Source organism: Pleurodeles waltl, chromosome 11, assembly GCF_031143425.1.
Source record: "Pleurodeles waltl isolate 20211129_DDA chromosome 11, aPleWal1.hap1.20221129, whole genome shotgun sequence".
Classification (NCBI taxonomy): Eukaryota; Metazoa; Chordata; class Amphibia; order Caudata; family Salamandridae; genus Pleurodeles; species Pleurodeles waltl.
In genome coordinates, this window is record NC_090450.1 from 584,616,449 (window position 1) to 584,636,246 (window position 19,798).

At 48.1% G+C, this 19,798-nt stretch overlaps 1 protein-coding gene across 1 annotated transcript in view; it reads right to left on the bottom strand.

The window, feature by feature from the left end:
- The window catches only part of KAT6A (lysine acetyltransferase 6A), a 1,196,154-nt gene that overhangs the window by 105,945 nt on the left and 1,070,411 nt on the right, over positions 1 to 19,798 (bottom strand). Inside the window, exon 16 of the mRNA XM_069214088.1 lies at positions 983 to 1,265. Within this exon, the coding sequence (XP_069070189.1) occupies positions 983 to 1,265 (283 nt within the window). The remainder of the gene's footprint in view (positions 1 to 982; positions 1,266 to 19,798) is intronic.

A 19,798-nucleotide genomic window follows, 5' to 3' on the forward strand; every position in this document is an offset into this window, starting at 1 on the left:
CAGATTCAGTTTGGCATTTGGGAAATAATCTAAGTCTCTTCCAGAAACAATTGTTTTGTGATGGCTCTGCATTCATAGGAACAATTTCAAAATCTGAGAACCACTTGTTGGTGCATCCACAAATTGGGAATAGGAGGAACGTTGGTAAAGCAGCTTTGTTCCTCCAGCCCCAGTAAATTAGGTATGCATCATCTTCACAACTGAAAACGGGGTAAAAGCTAATTCACATGCCTGCTTGTCTTTGTATAGCTCTGCTGCAGGTGCATGACTTTCAGATTCTAAATATGTATCTGATCACCTCTACAAAATTACTGACTATTGCCAATGACGATTACTAATGATGCAAACTGCAGGTCCAAAATTGGTGCAGCTCTTATCGGATGGCTATGAAAAATATTATAAAATGCTGTATCCTATCTGAGATAATCTAATGCAATCCCTATCAGATGGTCTGACATCTAAGGGATAACCACGACTTAGTGCCACCCCTATTATGCAGATGATACACGGAAGCCAGCAGATCTAAAGCAGATGCATTACCCAGTTTCTTACAGGGAGCGTCATGCTTTAAGGGGAGGAGGTCCTGTACAAACTTCAAAGCAGAGTCTGGTCAACAATTTACAGCGTGGGTAATGGGGAAGGAGGTCTGATAGAGCGATTGTTCTAGTCTTAAATAGCCCTTTCTAAATGGTCTAAGGCTAGATTTAAAGCAAATTCAACTAAAAAGGTAAAGCTTTTTTATCCAAGCCCATTGTTGGTGCAGCTTCCATCAGGTGGCATGATAACCTGTGGGCAGCAGAGGGTGCATAGATGACTGCCTCAGTTCATAATCAGTAGGTCACAGGTGGAGATCCTCATTTAGTCACCTCAACACACTGTAATTAATGATGAGTAGATCACACTCTATGCTTTAATCATCAAAAGTAGTTTGAGAGTGATCAGAGGCAGTCAATTTGAAATTGTGAGCTAAACTGGTACATACCATCTATTTCAGACTCTTGGTCCTTGGAATTCCTCTTGGAGGGAGGCAGGCACCTTAGGTGGCTCTGTGTTGGTAAACATCGAAAGTACCCTCTGGTGAAGATCTCACAGTCATCCTCTTCAAACTCATATGTGGGCTCCAGGCGTGGCATTGGTCTCTCCGAGTCTGAATCTTCAAATGGCTCCTCTAGAACCTCTGTCGTTTCCGAGATGGTTTCTGTCACCACGCTGCTATTGTGATGCTTCCTTTTCTGGACCCGCCGTTTCCGGTGAACGATAGTTTTCTGCAGACAACACAAACACAAAGGTTAAAGGAGAAAAAATCATCTGAGGAAAACTGTCAAGAACGGGAGTTGCAAAAGGATTACAAGGAACTTCAGTTTCGTGAGTGGAAAATCCAGTTTAATGTAATGCCTTCTATCACACCTTATATTAACAACTTACTCAAACCTACAAAGTAGATATCACCATCAATGAGCCTTAGCTGATGTCTTTGGTTAACTCCAGTGGTCATTTATAAACTTTTATAAACCAACTAGAGTGCTGTACATACTGTGTGACAAGGATACAGAAGCCTATAAAAGGGGACTCAACCTCTCATCGCTAGAAGGATAAGAAAACAATCTGTGCAGCTCAGAGAAGAATCAAGGACTCCTTCATTTCGTGTCTCCTGTTCTTCTCAAAGCTTCAATACTAGTCCTTGCATATCTATACCAGTGTTTCTCCAGACTGCACTGTAAAAGTGCTTTATATGAATCAGTGGTGCATGGAGCTGGCAGTAAAGTGCACAGAAAGGGCTATGGTTTCTGAGATTTGATCATTGCGGTAGATACTGGTATGGTTAATCTGGAAGCCCAGGTTCAGTCTACATTGTTGCCACTATAATGACTGGTTGCTGGTGCAGCTTACAGAATGTGTGCGTACCTAAAATAAAGCACTTAGGGAAACTAATGGCTTACATGGACAAGCTGAACTAAGTTCAACAGGAACAGGATAAAAACAAAGATGACAATGCAATAGATTGTGCTTAGCAAGTCCCCAGGTTGAACTACAATAAGTGAATAGCCTCAACTAAGAAAGAACACATTCTCTTCAGTTTGTCTGTGCCACCACTGATTGGCATAAAAGATCACAGGAGACTTTACGCACTATGCTCATTCTGGACAAACAATGCAATTAACTGAATTTAACTGCTACTACACTAAATCATTGACTCTGAAATAATCTAATTTTATTGTACAGTTGTTTATATAAAAACGGAGCCAACAGCTACAGTGTTCACATATGTCTCACTACTCCAACAAATAAGGCCAACTCATGCAGTCAGTATCTTGGCATGGTCTTAAACATGGATGCTGTCCTAATGCAAGGGCAGAATGCAGTGTGTGCATCCCCCACCTATAGATGAATCATATCATTCAGCACTATAACACTGTTGTACAAGTTACTTACCTTCGGTAACAATATATCTGGTAGAGACATATTCTAGTTGCAGATTTCTTACCTTTGAATTTCCCCAGGCATCAGACTGGATCTGGAGATTTTTCTTCGAGCAGTGCCTCTGCGTGCCGTCGGTCGACTCCGCGGGTCACGCTTTGCCATGATGATGTCGCAGTCCTATATAGGCACCACCCGGCTCGCTGACGTCAATTTCTTTTCATGACTTTCCACACCAGTAGCGCGGAACCATGAAGAACACAGAGTGGGTGCACCAAAACTAGGGCCCTTAAGGGGTAGTTCCTGTCCCTAGAAATCATTTTGCAGTGCGGGGAGGATAGGCGGGTCGGTAAGGAATCTGCAACTAAAATATGTCTCTACCAGATATATCAGTAGTGAAGGTAAGTAACTTGTACATCTGACAGAGACTTCTAGTTGCAGATTCCTTACCTTTGAATAGATACCCAAGCAATACCATCCCCGGTGGTGGGCTGTGAACCAAGCTCAAACCAAGAAGTCCTGCAGGACCGAACGGCCAAACTAGCCGTCCCTTCGGACCTGATTGTCCAGGCAGTAGTGTTTGGTAAAAGTGAGCAGAGATGCCCATGTCGCTGCCTGACAGATGTCCAGGACTGGAACACCCTGTGCTTGCGCAGTGGTAGCTCTGGTGGAGTGAGCACGCAAACCTTCGGGAGGTTGCTTTTTAGCCAGAGCGTAGCACATTTTGATGCCTAAGAGTACCCATCGTAAAATGGTCCTCTTCTGCACTGCATTCCCCTTCTTTGCACCAACATATCCCACATAGAGTTGATTGTCCACCCGGAAGTCTTTGGTACGATAAAGATAGAACGCCAATGCTCTTTTTGGGTCCAGACGCTGGAGTCTCTCCTCTTCATGAGAGGGATGTGGGGGGTGCATAAAAGGTAGGAAAGGTGATAGACTGTACAACATGAATGGGTGTCACTACTTTAGGTAGAAAAGAAGCCTACCACTTTGTCAGGATGAGTGGCCAGGAAAGGTGGCTTAGATGACAGAGCCTGGAGCTCATTTAGTCTGTGGGCAGAAGTAAAAGCAACTAACAAGACAGTCTTGATAGTTAAGAGCCGTAAAGGGCAGTTGTGAAGAGGTTTAAACGGAGTACACATAAGGTAGGTCAATACCAGGTTGAGATCCCATCGGGGCATGATGAAAGGGATGGGAGGAAAGAGATGCTTGAGGCCTCTTTAAGAAACCTCCCAACTATATGAGATTTAAATAAGGGAGGCTGATCTGGTAACCTCAAAAAGCCAGAGATAGCCGAAAGATATCTCTTAAGAGTGCCCACGGTAGAACCCTGCTGAGCAAGGGAAGGAATAAAGAGAAGGATTTGAGAAAGAGGAGCAGATAGAGGATCGGCAGATTTGTCGATGCACCATGCCACAAATTTCTTCCAACAACAGGTGTACACAGTTTTGGTTGAGGGACGCCTGGCTGCCAAGATAACATCACAGACTTCGGGTGCCAGGTCAAAAGATGTTGACGCTCAATCTCCAGGCGTGAAGCCATAGAGTTGACAGGTTCGGATAGAGGACCCTCCCCTGCTGCTGCGATAGAAGATCCTCCTGAAGGGGCAGTCTGATCAGAGGAACTATGGCCATGCTCAACAGCTCGGGATACCAGACTCTTTGTGCCCAGTCCGGAGCCACCAGTATTACTTGGGCCCGGTCTCATCTGATCTTCTTCAGAACTCTGGGCAGAAGTGGTAAGGGCGGAAAGGCGTACAGGAGGACTGAATTCCACTCGCGGCGAAAAGCGTCACTGAGCGAGTGCCGCCTTGGAAACTCCAACGCGCAAAACAGCTGACATTGCGCATTCTCTACAGAGGCGAACAAGTCTAACCAAGGTTCTCCCCACTGCAGGAAAAGACCTAGCGCCACCTCTGGGGGGAGACGACATTCATGATCGACCAGGCATCGTCGGATGAGTTTGCCTGCTCTGGCATTCAAGGTATTGAACCACCAGGGAAATGCCCTGGTGTTCCAGCCAAGTCCAGAGGCGAAGAGCCTCTTGACACAGGGTCCACAACCCCACTTCACCTTGTTTGTTGCTATACCACATGGCGTTGGTGTTGTCTGTAAACACCTGCACTGCTTTCCCCTTGAGAGAGGGAAGGAATGCTTTCAATGCTAGTCGAATTGCTCGAGCTCCAGATGACTAATATGGAGCCCGGTTTCCACCAGAGACCAGAGGCCTCTGATCTCTGCCTCTCCCATGCGGCTGCCCCATCCCAGGAGTGACGCATCTATCATGACTGTAAGATCTGGTTGGGGAAAGGAGAGCGATATGCCCTTGACGCAATTCTGATTCATTAACTACCACTGCAGGTCTCTTGCAGTTCCTTCAGAGATCTGGATCTTGTCAGAGAGATTCCCCTGATGCTACGCCCACTGGACCTTCAGGTCCCAGTGCAGAGCCCGCAAATGCCATCTGGCATTTTGAACCAGCAGGATGCAGGAGGCCATGAGGCCCAGCAGCCTCCGAGTCATTCTCTCCGAAATCCAGGACAGAGGTTGAAACATCGTATCATAGCCCGAATAACCGGGAATCGCTTTTCGGGAGGATATGCCCGAAACTGCACTGTATCCAGAATAGCTCTGATGAAAGGGAGCGTCTGAGAAGGAGTCAGGTGTGACTTCTGCACGTTGATAGTGAAGCGCAGCAAATGCAAAAGATTTGGCGTAGTCTGGAGGTGGGAGATGACTGTCTGGGGTGAGCTCACCTTCAACAGCCAATCGTCGAGGTAGGGGAAGACTAGGACCCCTAACCTGCGCAGATGAACTGCCACCACTACCATCACCTTCGTGAACACACGAGGGGGACTGATAAGGCCAAAGGGGAGCACGGTAAACTGAAACTGCTTGTGACCTACCACGAATCTTAGGTAACGTCTGTGGGCCGGCAAGGTGGGAATGTGGAAGTATGCATCTTGCAAGTCCAACAGTACCATCTAGTCTCTGGGATCCAGGGCAAATAGGACCTGAGCCAATGTCAACATTTTGAACTTCTCCTTTTTGCGGAAGAGGTTGAGGGACCGAAGTTCTAATATAGGATGGAAACCTTTGTCCTTTTTCAGCACCAGAAAGTAGTGGGAATCGCAATCACGACCTACTTCTGGCAACGGAACCCTCTCTACAGCTCCTCTGGCCAAAAGGGCTTGGCCTTCCTTGCGGAGAAGCGCCATTTGATCCTGTGATATTGGACTGTATGAAGGTGGCACGGCTGGAGGTGTCTCGAAGGGGAGGGCGTAGCCCCTTCTGACAATTTGGAGGACCCATCTGTCTGAGCTAATTGATTTCCATTGGGCAGGTGATGGTGAATCCTGCCGCCAACTGGTTACTGGTAGACCCGCGGACTAGGAAGGTTTGGAGGCTGAGGAGGGGGCAGAGGTGGACTGGGTGACCTGTTGGCTCCCTGATCCCCAGGGCGTGGGATCTCGTGTCGGCGCAGGGGCTGTACAGCATGCACAGGTCGATTGCCAGGGGTTAAAGGATGTGGTTTGGGTGCCCTTTCCGTAGCCACAAAAGGGTCGAAAGGCAGACTGCTGGGGTCTAGGAGCGGGCACAAGGCCAAGGGACCGGACCGTGGCTCGGGAATCCTTAAAGCCCTCGAGCGCCAAGTCCGCCTGGTCTCTGAAGAGACGTGTGCCATCAAAGGGCATGTCCACCAAGGATTGCTGGACATCCCCTGAAAAGCCAGATGTTCTCAGCCAGGTTTGGCGTCTCAATGCCACCCTCGATGCAACCGATTTGCCCAGAGTCGGTCGTATCCAGTCCATAACGAATCATGAACTTCGCTGCATCCCACCCATCGGTTACGGCTTGGGAAAGGATAGTCCGGGCATCCTCAGGATCTCTAGGCACCACTTGTGCGACCGTATCCAAGAGTATGGGAATAGCGACCCAAAAGGCATGCGATGTTCATGGACCGTGGCGCTAGACTGTTGGAAGAAAATAAATTCTTCCCCAAATTATCCAGCCCTTTTGATTCCCTATCTGGGGTTGCGGCAGGGAATGTGCCAGATGAAGAAGAAGCCTGGATGACAAGGCTCTCAGGCGTGGGGTGTTGGGTGAGGAATTTTGGGTCTGACAGCGCAGACCAATGGCGGCGGGCATTCGTCCTATTCACAGGAGCCCCCATGCTGGGTTTGGACCAGGTCCCCAGTAAGACGACCATAAGTGCTTCGCTGAAGGGCAGAAGGGGTTATAAGTTGGAGGCCCCAGGCTGAAGCACTTTGGTCACTAGGTTAGGCCTGACCTCCAGAGAAGGAAGCTTGAGGTTGAAAACCTCAGCTGCCCTTCTCACCACCATAGAATAAGACGCTCCCCTCCTCCATAGCCACGGTACGGGCAGAGAACATGCCAGTGTCAGGGGAGGTGTCCAACCCACTGGGATCACCCAAATCTTGTACCCAGTCCAGTTCAGGCTCAAGCCTAAAGGGTCCAGCGACCCCTCTACATTATCCCCGTATCCATACCCATAGTAATAGGGTTCAGGATCAACCTTGGGAACAGCAGGGCCAATGGAAAACGGAATTGGCGTTAAGCGATGTTGTTCCGACTTCGAGTCGTCGCGAAGAAGTATAGGGTCGATGTCGAATGTGGGCCCAATCGGCGGCTGTAGGAAAATGGCTCCTTGTTGCAGTTACACACAACCCCCCTCCCTTTTTTGCATGATATTCATGCTGACTTCACAGAGAGTGTGCTGGGACCCTGCTAACCAGGCCCCAGCACCAGTGTTTTTTCACTAAAAATGTACCATTGTTTCCACAATTGGCACACCCCTGGCACATAGATAAGTGTAAGAAAATGCCTCTCATGGCATGGTTACTCCCTAACGTTTTGCCTTTCGTTGATGCCAGTTATGATTGAAACTGTGCTGGGATCCTGCTAACCAGGCCCCAGCACCAGTGTTCTTCCCTAAACTGTACCTTTGTTCCCACAATTGGCTCAGCCCTGGCATACAGATAAGTCCCTTGTAACTGGTACCCCTGGTACCAAGGGCCCTGTGGCCAGGGAAGGTCTCTAAGGGCTGCAGCATGTATTATGCCACCCTGGGGACCCTTCACTCAGCAAATGCACACTGCCTCACAGCTTCTGTGTGCTGGTGGGGAAAAAATGACTAATTCGACATGGCACTCCCCTCAGAGTGCCATGCCCTCGACCCATTGCCTGTGGCATAGGTAAGTCACCCCTCTAGCAGGCATTACAGCCCTAAAGCAGGGTGCACTATACCACAGGTGAGGGCATAGTTGCATGAACACTATGCCCCTACAGTGTCTAAGCCAAACCTTAGACATTGTAAGTGCAAGGTAGCCGGGAGTTTGTCAAACACAAACTCCTCAGTTAATTAATGGCTACACTGAAATCTGTGAAGTTTGGTATCAAATTTCCCAGCACAATAAATCCACACTGATGCCAGTGTGGGATTTATTGAAAAACTGATGCCAGTGTGGGATTTATTGAAAAATTCACACAGAGGGCATCTTAGAGATGCCCCTGTATACCAGTCCAATTCCTAGTGCTAGGCTGACCAGTTCCTGCCAGCCTGCCACATACAGATGGGTTTCTGGCCACATGGGGTGAGTGTCTGTCACTCCGTGGCCGGGAACAAAGCCTGCACTGGGTGGAGGTGCTTCTCACCTCCCCCTGCAGGAACTGTAACACCTGGCTTTTGAGCCTGAAAGGCTCATGCCTGTTATTACAGCGCCCCAAGGCATCCCAGCTAGTGGAGATGCCCTCCCCTCCGGACACAGCCCCCACTTTTGGCGGCAAGTCCAGAGGAGATAATGAGAAAAACAAGGAGGCGTCACCCACCAGTCAGGACAGCCCCTAAGGTGTCCTGAGCTGAGGTGACCCCTCCCTTAAGAAATCCTCCATCTTGTTTTTGGAGGATTCCCCCAATAGGAATAGGGATGTGCCCCTCTCCCCTCAGGGAGGGGGCACAAAGAGAGTGTAGCCACTCTCCAGGACAGTAGCCATTGGCTGCTGCCCCCCAGGCCTAAACACCCCCCTAAATTGAGTATTTAGGGGCGACCCTGAAATCAGGAAATCAGATCCCTGCAACTTGAAGAAAGAAGAAGGACTGCTAACCTGAAAGCCCTGCAGAGACGACAGAGACAACAACTGACTTGGCCCCAGCCCTACCGGCCTGTCTCCAGACTCAAAGAACCTGCACAGTGACGCATCCAGCGGGACCAGCGACCTCTGAGGACTGCCCTCCACCTAAAGGACCAAGAACCTCCAGAGGACAGCGGCTCTGTCCAGCAACAACAGCAAAGAAAGCAACTTTAAAGAGACTCTAACTTCACGCCAGAAGCGCAAGTTTTCCCACTCTGCACCCGACGCCCCCGGCTCGAGTTCAGGGCAACCAACACCGCAGAGAGGACTCCCCCAGGCGACTCCAATGACGTGGACACCCTGAGTTGACCTCCCTGCACCCCCTCAGTGACGCCTGCAGAGAGGATCCTGAGGGCCGCCCCCTGACTGCGGCTGCCTGGTAACAAAGGAACCCGACGCCTGAACAAAGCACTGCATCCGCAGCCCCCAGGACCAAGAGGAACCACCTACCAGTGCAGGAGTGACCAGCAGGCGGCCCTCATACTAGCCCAGTAGGTGGCTGGCCTGAGAAGCCCCCCTGTGCCCTGCCTGCATCGCCCGAGTGACCCCCAGTCCCTACATTGTTTTCAATGACAAACCCGACACCTACTTTGCACACTGCACCCGGCCACCCATGTGCCGCTGAGGGTGTGTTTTGTGTGCCTGTGTGTGCCCCCCAATGCTCTACAAAAAACCCCTGGTCTGCTCCCGAGGATGCAGGTTCTTACATGCTAGCAGACTGGAACCGGAGCACCCTTGTTCTCCATAGGCACCTATGTTATTTGGGCCCTCATTTGACCTCTGCACCTGACCGGCCATGTGTTGCTGGGTGCTTTGGGTTGCTTTAAACCCCCAACGGTGGGCTACCTATGCCCCAGAGACTGAACCCCTAAGTGTGGTACTTACCTCAGAAACTGTACTTTACTTACCTCCCCAGGAACTGTTGAAAATTGCAGTGTCCCCTTTTAAAATAGCTTTTTGCCATTTTAATGAAAACTGTGTACAATAATAATTTGATTCAAAGTCCTAACTATTACTATGCAAAGTACCTTTCGTTTAATGTACTTACCTGCTAAATGAATCTTATGGTTCTAAAAATAAATTAACAAAAGAATATTTTTTATATAAAAAACGATTGGCCTGGAGTTAAGTCATTGAGTGCGTGTTTTCACTTATTGCTTGTGTGTGTACAGCAAATGCTTAACACTACCCTCTGATAAGCCTAACTGCTCGACCACACTAACACAAATAGAGAATGAGTATTTTCTATGATTGCCTCTGTCAAGCCTCTTGGGGAACCCCTGGGCTCTGTGCACCCTATGGGGGTCATTCTGACCCCGGCCGGCGGCGGAAGCCGCCGGCCTGGCTGGAACCGCCAGAATACCGCTGCGCGGTCAAAAGACCGCCGCGGGTATTCTGGGTTTCCCGCTGGGCTGGCGGGCGACCGCCAGAAGGCCGCCCGCCAGCCCAGCGGGAAACACCCTTCCATGAGGATGCCGGCTCCGAATGGAGCCAGTGGAGTGGAAGGGGTGCGACGGGTGCAGTTGCACCCGTCGCGATTTTCAGTGTCTGCATGGCATGGCCCCACGACACCCCATACCGCCATTCTGTTCCTGCCGGCCAAAACCGCCAGGAACAGGATGGCGGTATGGGGGTCGGAATCCCCATGGCGGCGGGATTCCCCAGGGCAGCGGGAAACCGGCGGTACACCGCCGGTTTTCCGTTTCTGACCGCGGCTGTACCGCCGCGGTCAGAATGCCCATGGGAGCACCGACAGCCTGTTGGCGGTGCTCCCGCGGCCGTTGGCCCTGGCGGATTTTACCGCCAGGGTCAGAATGACCCCCTATATCTCATTTTGATATGGTGTATACAGAGCCAGCTTCCTACAGTGCCGGAAGTGGCGCCGTCTGACCCGACGCCGGGGAAGGTTGCGTTGGCACGACCGGTGTCGGAACAGATCCGGAAGCAGACCCTGAGGTGCCCTCTGGTGTCAGGATCTAAGTTGCCGACTTTGAACCCGAGGAGGCCCTTACCAACTCCCCTGGGCCTGAAGGCGCCGAGGGTGGGTCGGCCTGCCCGCATGGCCTCATAGAACTCCTTAAGTTGGGCGGGGTAAAACCGGCTCCCGGAAATTTGAGGAGGCGCAGAGCGGACCCAGACTGAGGCTCCGAGGACAGAGGCCTAGAGCGTTGACGCTCTTCCCGTGTTGTGCAAGCGACTGGGCAAAGTCGAAGAACGTTTCGCCTTCTTTGAGTTCATCTTCTTGCTCGAATGTAATGATGACTTGGATGACGAAGAATAGTGGTGACTCCGTGGCCGGTCTCCTGACCTTCCTCTCGAACGGGTAAGACGTGGAGTCGAGTGTCAGGCCGCCATGAGGTTCAAAGACCGCTCCCTCAAAGCTTTCGGGTTCATGGCCGACACTGCAGGTCGTGGTTGGCCTCCAAACACCAGAGACACACAAGGTGCAGATCCATCACTGACATCATGCGGTGACAGGAGTCGCAGGGCTTAAATTCGGTCTTACGGGACATCCCTTGACGCACCAAAACTTGGCAAAAATGAATTCAACAAAATGTTGCAGTTAGTCCAAAAATGACTGGGGTAGCTCTTCTCCAGATCTGTGCGTAGGCTGGCATAGAAAGAAAATAACTTATGTCAGCACACCGGGGAGGTGCCTATATACGACCGAGACGTCATCATTGGACCACGACACCATGACGCCCGCGGACTCGACTGATGTCACCATACAGTGTGCAGGGGTACTGCTCGAGGAAAAAATCTCCAGATCCAGTTTGACGCCTGGGGAAATTCAAAGATAAGGAATCTGCAGCTAGAAGTCTCTATCAGATTGAATGATTCATTCAGGTGGAAGTCTTTAGGGACTTTAGGTATACATTTAGGGTTGGCTTGCAAAATGACTTTGTCCTTTGTGAATTATACAAAGGAGTGACAGTGAATGCCTGCATCTCACCTACTCTCCTTGCTGATGTGAGTGATAGCAGAAGCACTGTCTTCCTCTTCAAAGAGATAAACTTTAGGTGTGCCTTGTGGGAGGGCTCAAAGGGAGGCAGCACCAGCTGACCCAGGACAGTGTTAAGTTCCCCTGACATTGGAGAGCGCAGTAGTGGTGAAAATGTTCTAAGTAGTCCTTTCATAAACTGTTTAATGACTCTTTGACAGAACAGAGTGGATGAAGTGTCTTCTGTTCGTCTAAATACTGATAGGACAGCAAGATGGACTTGAACTGATAAGTATTTCGACCACTCTTGGCTTGATTCAACAAGTATGGGAGTATTTGGAAAGGCTGAATATAGTATGGATGAGAACATTTGCTTTTGCACAACATACAAACACTTCAACTTGGCATTATACGTCTTCGACACAAGTGCTCGTGCCTACGCTAGGATGTTTCTGCACTTTGTGTGAAAATACAAATGACTGAACGCTAAGGGTTCAGGTACCATGCTGTCCGGTTCAATGGAGTATCTCTCTGTATTGTATCAAGAAGCCTGGTTTCAGTGATATCGCTAGACATGCAGATAGTTGCAGACATTTTTCGAACCAGTACTGACGAGGCAATGCCGGAGCGATAAGGATCAGGGTACAGTGATATGCCTTCACCTTTCTCAGCACCTTGGAAATCAGGAGAAATGGAGGAAAGATACATGCAATGGCACTGGACCATCGATCAAAAGGCATTGCCCATAAACCCTGGCTGCCAAAAAATAGCTGGTTTCCATAGAATCATCTGTTGTCACCACTGCTCTGTTTGATGAAGTTTGGAAAGATACACCTCCCTTGAGATTCAGGGGGATTCTCTAACACAGCAGTTCTTTTTTTAGTTGTCTTGTGACTATGGCATGCCATCCCATGAGACATCTATTTATTTCAATCATATGTCCAGTTCTTGTTGGAAGGGTCTGATTCAGCGTATGCAAAATAATTTAAGCCTATGCAGGATCACATCAGTATTAGGAAAGATTTGTAGAGCCTGACTGTGACTTACTTCTTGGAAGACAGATTCTTTGTCATGACCTGCAGCTTCGGGAATGCCTTTCCCATTTGTGCATCTAGTAATGTTCCCAAGACCTGTATCTGTGTGCTGTTCCAAAGACGGCTTCTCAATGTTCGGAGTGAGACTTAACTTGTGAAAAAAACTAACGACGCAGGCAATTTTGTTAGAAAGGCAACAACTGACGCTAGTCACTTTGTAACAGTCCATGGTGCTGTTACGAGGCTGAATGGAAGCACCTAGAATTGGTAATGCTTCCCCGCCAATGCAAAGCTGAGGTATGTTCTGTGCTTCGAGTGTACAGGCATGTGAACATACATGTTGATCCACAGATGTTTGGATACCATGTTACAGAATCAGGGGGATTTCTTGAATCATTATCATGTTATCAATTCCTCATATTTTTTGAGGAATTTGATCAGTTCCCTGATGTTCATGATAGGTCTCGACTGACAAGTTTTCTTCTTTAATAGAAAGATTCCAGAATTAAATCTCTGATTCCTCTGAGCTTTTGGGACTGCTCCTGTTGCTCCCTTGAGAAGAAAAAAAATCATTTCCTATTGAAGGTTGCTCAAATGAAGATGTTTCTTCCTGGGTAGGCAGAGAGGAGGTTTCTAAAGAAACTTTAAGGTATAATCTGAGCGTAGAACCTGACTCACCCATTGATTCGTTGTTATGAACTCACATGCAGGGGCAAAAAGAGAAATTCTCTCCCCTATCCACTGAAGTGGGAATGTTAGGCGGGACAGCTGAGAGATAAGTACTTTATTGGTTGTCCTGTGTGTGTGGCTGAGAGGTGCTTTTTTTATGCCCAGAAGATCTGCCATATCCTTGCCTGTGCTCTCTGTTGGGCATATAACCCTGGTTGCCTCCGGAATACCTTGAAGGGCAATATGGGTGGCCTAGACCAACGTACTGATTGAAGCATCCTATACAGAATTGAGATCCTCACCAGGCACACAAAGGAGTGAAACCAGGAACGTTATATTGGAGAGCTTCAAAAGAATCTGCATCTGTTTTAATATATTGCAAAGTATCAACAGGCTTATCAAACTGCATGACTCCATCAAACAGAATATTCATAATTTTGCTTGGACGGTGGTCAGAAATTTGTTGATTGCAGCCAACCGCGCCTTCTTAAAACAGCCACTCCTGCCAATTGGTAAGAACTTGTGTAGAATATATCCACTGCCAAATTAATGATGACTGCTGGATTTGTTGCGCTGACAAAGATGAGAATCTGAGACATCCCTCAACTTAACCTTCGCTGTGAAGTCAATTAGTGGTGTAATGTCACGCCACACCCATCGATCCTAGATGCCTAGAATTGCTAAGGCATTTACAGCCTTGACTGATGTAGCCGCCATGGAACAAAATTATCGATGCACTTCAAGTCCCTGTCAGGGAGTGCAGAGGAAGGCGTGATGGGTTCTTTGACCTGTGAGAAGAAACGGATGCAATGACAGTCTGGCTCTCGATTGCCTGTGAGGCAGGTCAGAGCTGTGTGTGAGCTCGTGTATGTCTCCAGACAGGGCACCACTGCTGATATTGTGGCTGGCATTTTCAGCAATTTTAGGCCTTCTGACCAGACAAAATCTAGTATAGTTATACCTTTAATTTATTTAAGAGGCGGCTCTTTGAAACACTATAGGAAGCACCATTCCTCCACCTGATCATAGAAAGATTGACTTTTTAACTGCTCTCTCCATTAACACATTAAAACGGGCTATGTTGTCCGGAGGTGAATCTGGTTGGACAGGAGACTGTCACTTCCCTTAGGTATGACGTAATAATCCCACTACACCACACCTTTTGCCTTTTTTCTCCATATCTAAATAGAGTGAATCAGAAGATTCCTCATCTCCAGTATCTTTAGGAGTTGGGGGGCCAGTATTTGTGTGACTATTTGTAAAGTGGTCCATTGGAGGCAAAAGGTATGGAGGTGATAGCTGATGATGGAGGTGTAGTCAGAGGAGGTACAGGCAGGACTGCTGGGACAGCTGCTGAGTATTATTTTCTCAAAGGTGCCAATCCACTGTTGAAATGTTGGCAAAAGTGCCACAGGTACCAGAAACATCTCATGTTCTACATAGCCATGACAAGGGGTATAGGGTTGATAATGATGATCAGTTACAGATGTCTGTGTCTAAATGGTGTCCTCATCATCCTTGGTATGTCCCTCAAAATGTCAGGACATAGCAGACACCTAATTGCGTTGGGTCTGAAACATCCTGGTCACTGAATTCACCCTCCAACTTAAAATACAGACTGCACAGGAAGGCCTTCTGTCACATGAATAGGCAAAACAATGGCAGGCCATCAAATTACTTTAAACTATGGAATCTTCTTTTCCAATACATAGAGGCTTGTGCACTGGATAAATGCATTGCTCCTGTGAGTCATCAGTATAGATTTTCTTCAGACCACAAATAGAGCAGGATTTGAAAAGATATTTTTTTCTCAGTCAGCCATGGCCACCGTTGGTGACAGAAAGATCAAGTGCTGGAGAATGGGAAGGAGCTGCACTAGCAGTTGATGAGGATAAACTGCTTTTGGTAGCTGTTAACTTTGCACTCCAAGCATAGCAGTAGTTTCAGCTGAGAATGAAAGACAGTAACGTAGTCATAGGACAGCCAAATTTGAGAACTCTTATCACAGCTGCTTCTAGCCCAAAGGACAGCAAGTATCCTATTTGTCTGCTGAGGGTGGTGTGGGGGTGACAGTCAGGGGAGAGAGCACTCATTCGAGAATGAACTACTGAGAGCCCTGTAGTGACATGGGTATGGCCAGCAGGCAGCCCTGCTCCTCTAGAAGCTGTATTGACAATAGACGTAGGGATTATACACTCCTTGGTGCGAGGTAACTCCAGTGTTGAAAATACATCCCAACAGTCAGTCATAAAACTTTATTTGATTTAATACCAAATCATAAAAGCACAAAATTAACACTTCATCGTTAAAACAACCGTAAAAAACATATTTTAAGGTACACCCACACACTAACCATTTTCTATCAGAAGTCACATATAATTTTCATGATGGTGCAAAATGCAGTATCATAACGTGCAAGTTTTGTAAAAACAAACCTCCTAAGGAGGTGAGAATCCATATACAAAGTTAAAGTCGCTCCTGGGCGAAAAATACAACAATTACCAACCCTGAACCATTATATACTAAGAGTTATATTGTGAGTCAACAGAAGAAACAAACAGCTTTGCCTGGGAGTATGCCACCGACCCACCAAGAAAAGTTCAATGCAAAAAAGGCCATTTGCAAACTCTGTGACCTTCAGTTGAGCTGGAGAAACATACAACTGTTTGTTTAGCAGATCTGTCATGCAAAGGCATTTCAGAGTGAGACAGAATGTACAAAATCTTTCTCTTCTTATGGAACAAAAACACATTTTCTGTGTCGGGGGGTGCCCCCTCTGGCAAGGGTCGCCCACCCCCCAAAAGGGGGCACAGAGCTGTTGGCCATTTCTCGCCTATTTTCTTAGGCCCAGGGGCAGAATCCACTTAGGCACCAGGGATCTTGTGTGTGTGTGTTTTGTGTCGGGGGAAGGCCCCTTTGGCAAGGGTCGCCCCCCCCAAAAGGAGGCACAGAGCTGTTGGCCTTGGGGGCAGATCAGTCTATTTCTTTTTAGGCCCATCTGCCCCCAAGGGGGCAGAATCCACTTAGGCACCAGGGATCTTGTGTGTGTTTTGTGTGTGTGTGTGTGTGTGGGGGGGCCCTTTAGCAAGGGTCGCCTCCCCAAAGGGGGCACATTACTGATGGCCATTTCTGCATCCCTTGGGGGCAGAGCGGCCTATTTTTCTTTAGGCCCATCTGCCCCCAAGACATCAGGTATTTTATTTTTGTTCCCCTTGTGGGGGGGCCCTCTGGCAAGGGTCGCCCCCTCCCCCCAAAAGGGGGCACGGAGCTGTTGGCCATTTCTGCCTCCCTTGGGGGCAGATCAGTCTATTTGTTTTTTAGGCCCATCTGCCCCCAAGACATCAGGTATTTTTTTATTTCCCCCCTTTGTTTTTTTTTGTGCTGGAGGCGCCCCCTTTCGCAAGTGTCGCCCTTCAAAGGGGGCACAGAGCTGTTGGCCTTTTTAGGCCCATCTGCCCCAAAGGGGGGCAGAATCCACATAGGCACCAGGGGTCGTGTGTGTGTGTGTGTGTGGGGGGGGGAAGGGGGGGGGGCACAGAATTGTTGGCCATTTCAGGGGCAGATCAGCCTATTTATTTAGGCTCATCTGCCCCCAAGGGAGGCAGAGTCCACTTAGGGACCAGGGATCTTGTGTGTGTGAGTTTTGTATGGGGGGGCTGCACCTTTGGCAAGGGTCACACCCAAAGGGGGCACATTACTGATGGCCCTTTCTGCCCCTCTTGGGGGCAGACCGGCTTATTTGTTTTTAGGCCCATCTGCCCCCATGGGGGGCAGAAGCCACTTAGGTACCAGGGAAAATTTGTACGTTCCTGGTGGCAAAGTATTTGTGATTGTAACAGTTTATTTCTTCTTTTTGTTCTAGTTCAAAGCCTTTGCTTCCTTTGCTCTGGATCCTTGCTGTTTTGGCAATAGTTGACCTGCGGTTTGCATAGTTGCATATTTTAGGTAAGTAAAAGCAATTTACTCTAAAGGAGTATTGTTGACATGCATGAATGACCTGTTTGTAGGTGGTTTACTAAATGCAGGATTGTGTGTGAAATTGTCCTTAGATTTGTGCACAATGATATTTGTGTTATCTTATGTCTAATTTGCTTTTCTTTTTTTCTTTTTAGAGGGATATCATTGGTGATTGCTGTGTCTGTGCAGAGTAGTTGTTGGTGAGTCTAGCTTTTTCAGGCAAGTGAGTGGTATAATTTTTTAGTACATAACTCTTTGTGATAAAGCTACACTTTGTTTATTACTTATTTTAGACAGTGCTGTTTGTTGTTGGCAATCCATTTGTTGTTAGAAAGGATCATGGCTAGCCGCAGAGTGACCGCTCAGCAGGTTGTTGGCATGCTTTCTGAGCCGTCTTCTGACCAGGATTGTAAGACTGACTCTGCATCTGAGGCAGAGGAGGAAGTGAGAGGTTCTGGCAGTGAGTTTTCTGTCCGAGAGGATTCTTCTGATGAGGAAGCCACTCAGTGCAGATGAAGGGACTGTTTTAGAGGAGGACATTGATGTGCCAACAGTGCAGCAGCCTGAGGCTGAAGGGCTCCCCACTGGAAGACCTGACACCTTGATTGCCCTAAACACGGAGCAGCCACAGTTACCTGTATTTACTGGTCTCCTAGGGTGTAGAGTCAATACAGAAAACTTTTTGCTTGTCAATTTCTTTCACTTGTTTATGGACAATGTTTTTTTGGAAGAGATTGTTGAGCAGACTAATTTGTATGCAGAGCAGTATTTGAGGGACAACGCTGCCAGACTTAGGGCCTCAGTCTAGAGCTACCTAGTGGGTTCCCACAAATCTGTAAGAGCTGAAAACGTTTTTAGGTTTGACTTTTTTGATGGGGTTGATAAGGAAGCCGTCACTGGCTTCTTATTGATCTACTAGTCCCTTGATGGCAACGGCTATATTTCCTGCAACCATGACTCGTAATCGCTATTTGCTTCTTCGGATGCTGCATTTTGTTGACAATGCTTTAGCCTTACCCCAAGATCACCCTGATTGTGACCATCTTTTCTAAGATTAGGCCTGCCCTTGATCATTTTGTAGAGGTGTATGTTCCAGGCAAAGAGATAAGTGTGGACGAGTCTTTGGTCCTGTTCAAGGGGCGTTTGGTTTTTAAGCAGCACATTCCTAGCAAGAGGGCACGGTATGGAATTAAATTGTATATGCTGTCAGAAAGTGGTACAGGATACGTGTATAATTTGGTACGGATTCCAGTACTGACCCCCCCCCCCCCCCAAGTTATCCGCCCACTTTTGGAGTTACAGAGAAAATTGTGTGGGAACTTGGTAGATGACTGTTTAACAAAGGTGACCATTTGTATTTAGATAATTTCTACACTGGAGTGCAGTTGTTCAAGGAGTTGGACACTGTTGCTTGTGGCACAATCCGTTCTAACCATAAAGGCTATTCAAGGGAGCTTATCTGTAAAAAACATGAGAGGGGACAGTGCAGTGCCTTGTGGCATAATGAGCTGCTAGCTCTGAAATTTTCAGACACGAGGGATGTGTACATGCTAACTACCATCCATGATGAGAGTACTTCCCCTGTGACTTTTTGGGGTCAGGTTGCCAAAGTGCACAAACCTGCATGCATTTTGGACTACAATAAGCTCATGGGTGGTGTTGATAGAGTAGATCAGAGGTTGGAACCTTACACTGCTCTTCGTAAGTCTTAAGTATGGTATAAAAAGTTGGCCATACAGGTATTTCATTAGGCAGCTTTTATTGTGTGCAAGGATTGTTCACCTGAGTCAATGATGAAATTTGTTAAATTTCAGGAGTCAGTGACAGAAAGCCTTATTGTGGTGGAACAGGCAAGAGTTCCCACAGTAGCAGTGGCAGAGGATGTGGCTAGATTGAAAGATCGCCACTTTTGTGATCACATTCCTCCCACTCCCAAAAAAGACTTGCCCACTAAGAAATGTAGAGTATGTGCCCAAAGAGGTATCCGGAGGGAGAGCTGGATGTTCTGCCCGATTGCCCTTCAAAGCCTGGGCTGTGTGTGGCCGGCTGTTTCAGGAGTTACCACACCAAAAAATATTTTGGGGAAATACCGTGAGCGTAAACTGCCTGTTTTATATTTTCAAATGTTCAGTTTCATATTTCTTCATGTTTTCAGTTAGAGCTTTTGTGTTAGTAGTTTTGTACTTATTTTATAATTAGTTAGTGGTTTCTTTGTTGTTTATAAATAAATGAAAAACGTGATGGCGGGGTGTGTGGAGTGGCGCTTGGCTGGCTGTGCGCGTTGGGTAGCACTTGGGTGGTGTGCGTGGGGTGGCGCTTGGCAGGCGGTGTGCGTGGGGTGGCGCTTGGCTGGTGGTGTACGTGAGGTGGCGCTTGCCTGGTGGTGTGTGTGGAGTGGCACTGGGCTGGCGGTGCCTGCCAAACGTCAGTCCACACACTCCCACTAGCTAGTGTGATTGCTGTATCAGGCATGTGGGCATATGTAAGTGATGGGCCCTTGAGTGGCGCTGTCTGTCGATGCAAGTGTTGTAATGTGTTGGGCCTGTGGCTGGCTGCGTGAATGGTCTTGTGCATGTCATGTATGAAAGGTGTGTGAATGGACTGTAAATCGGTGGGTGCCTTTA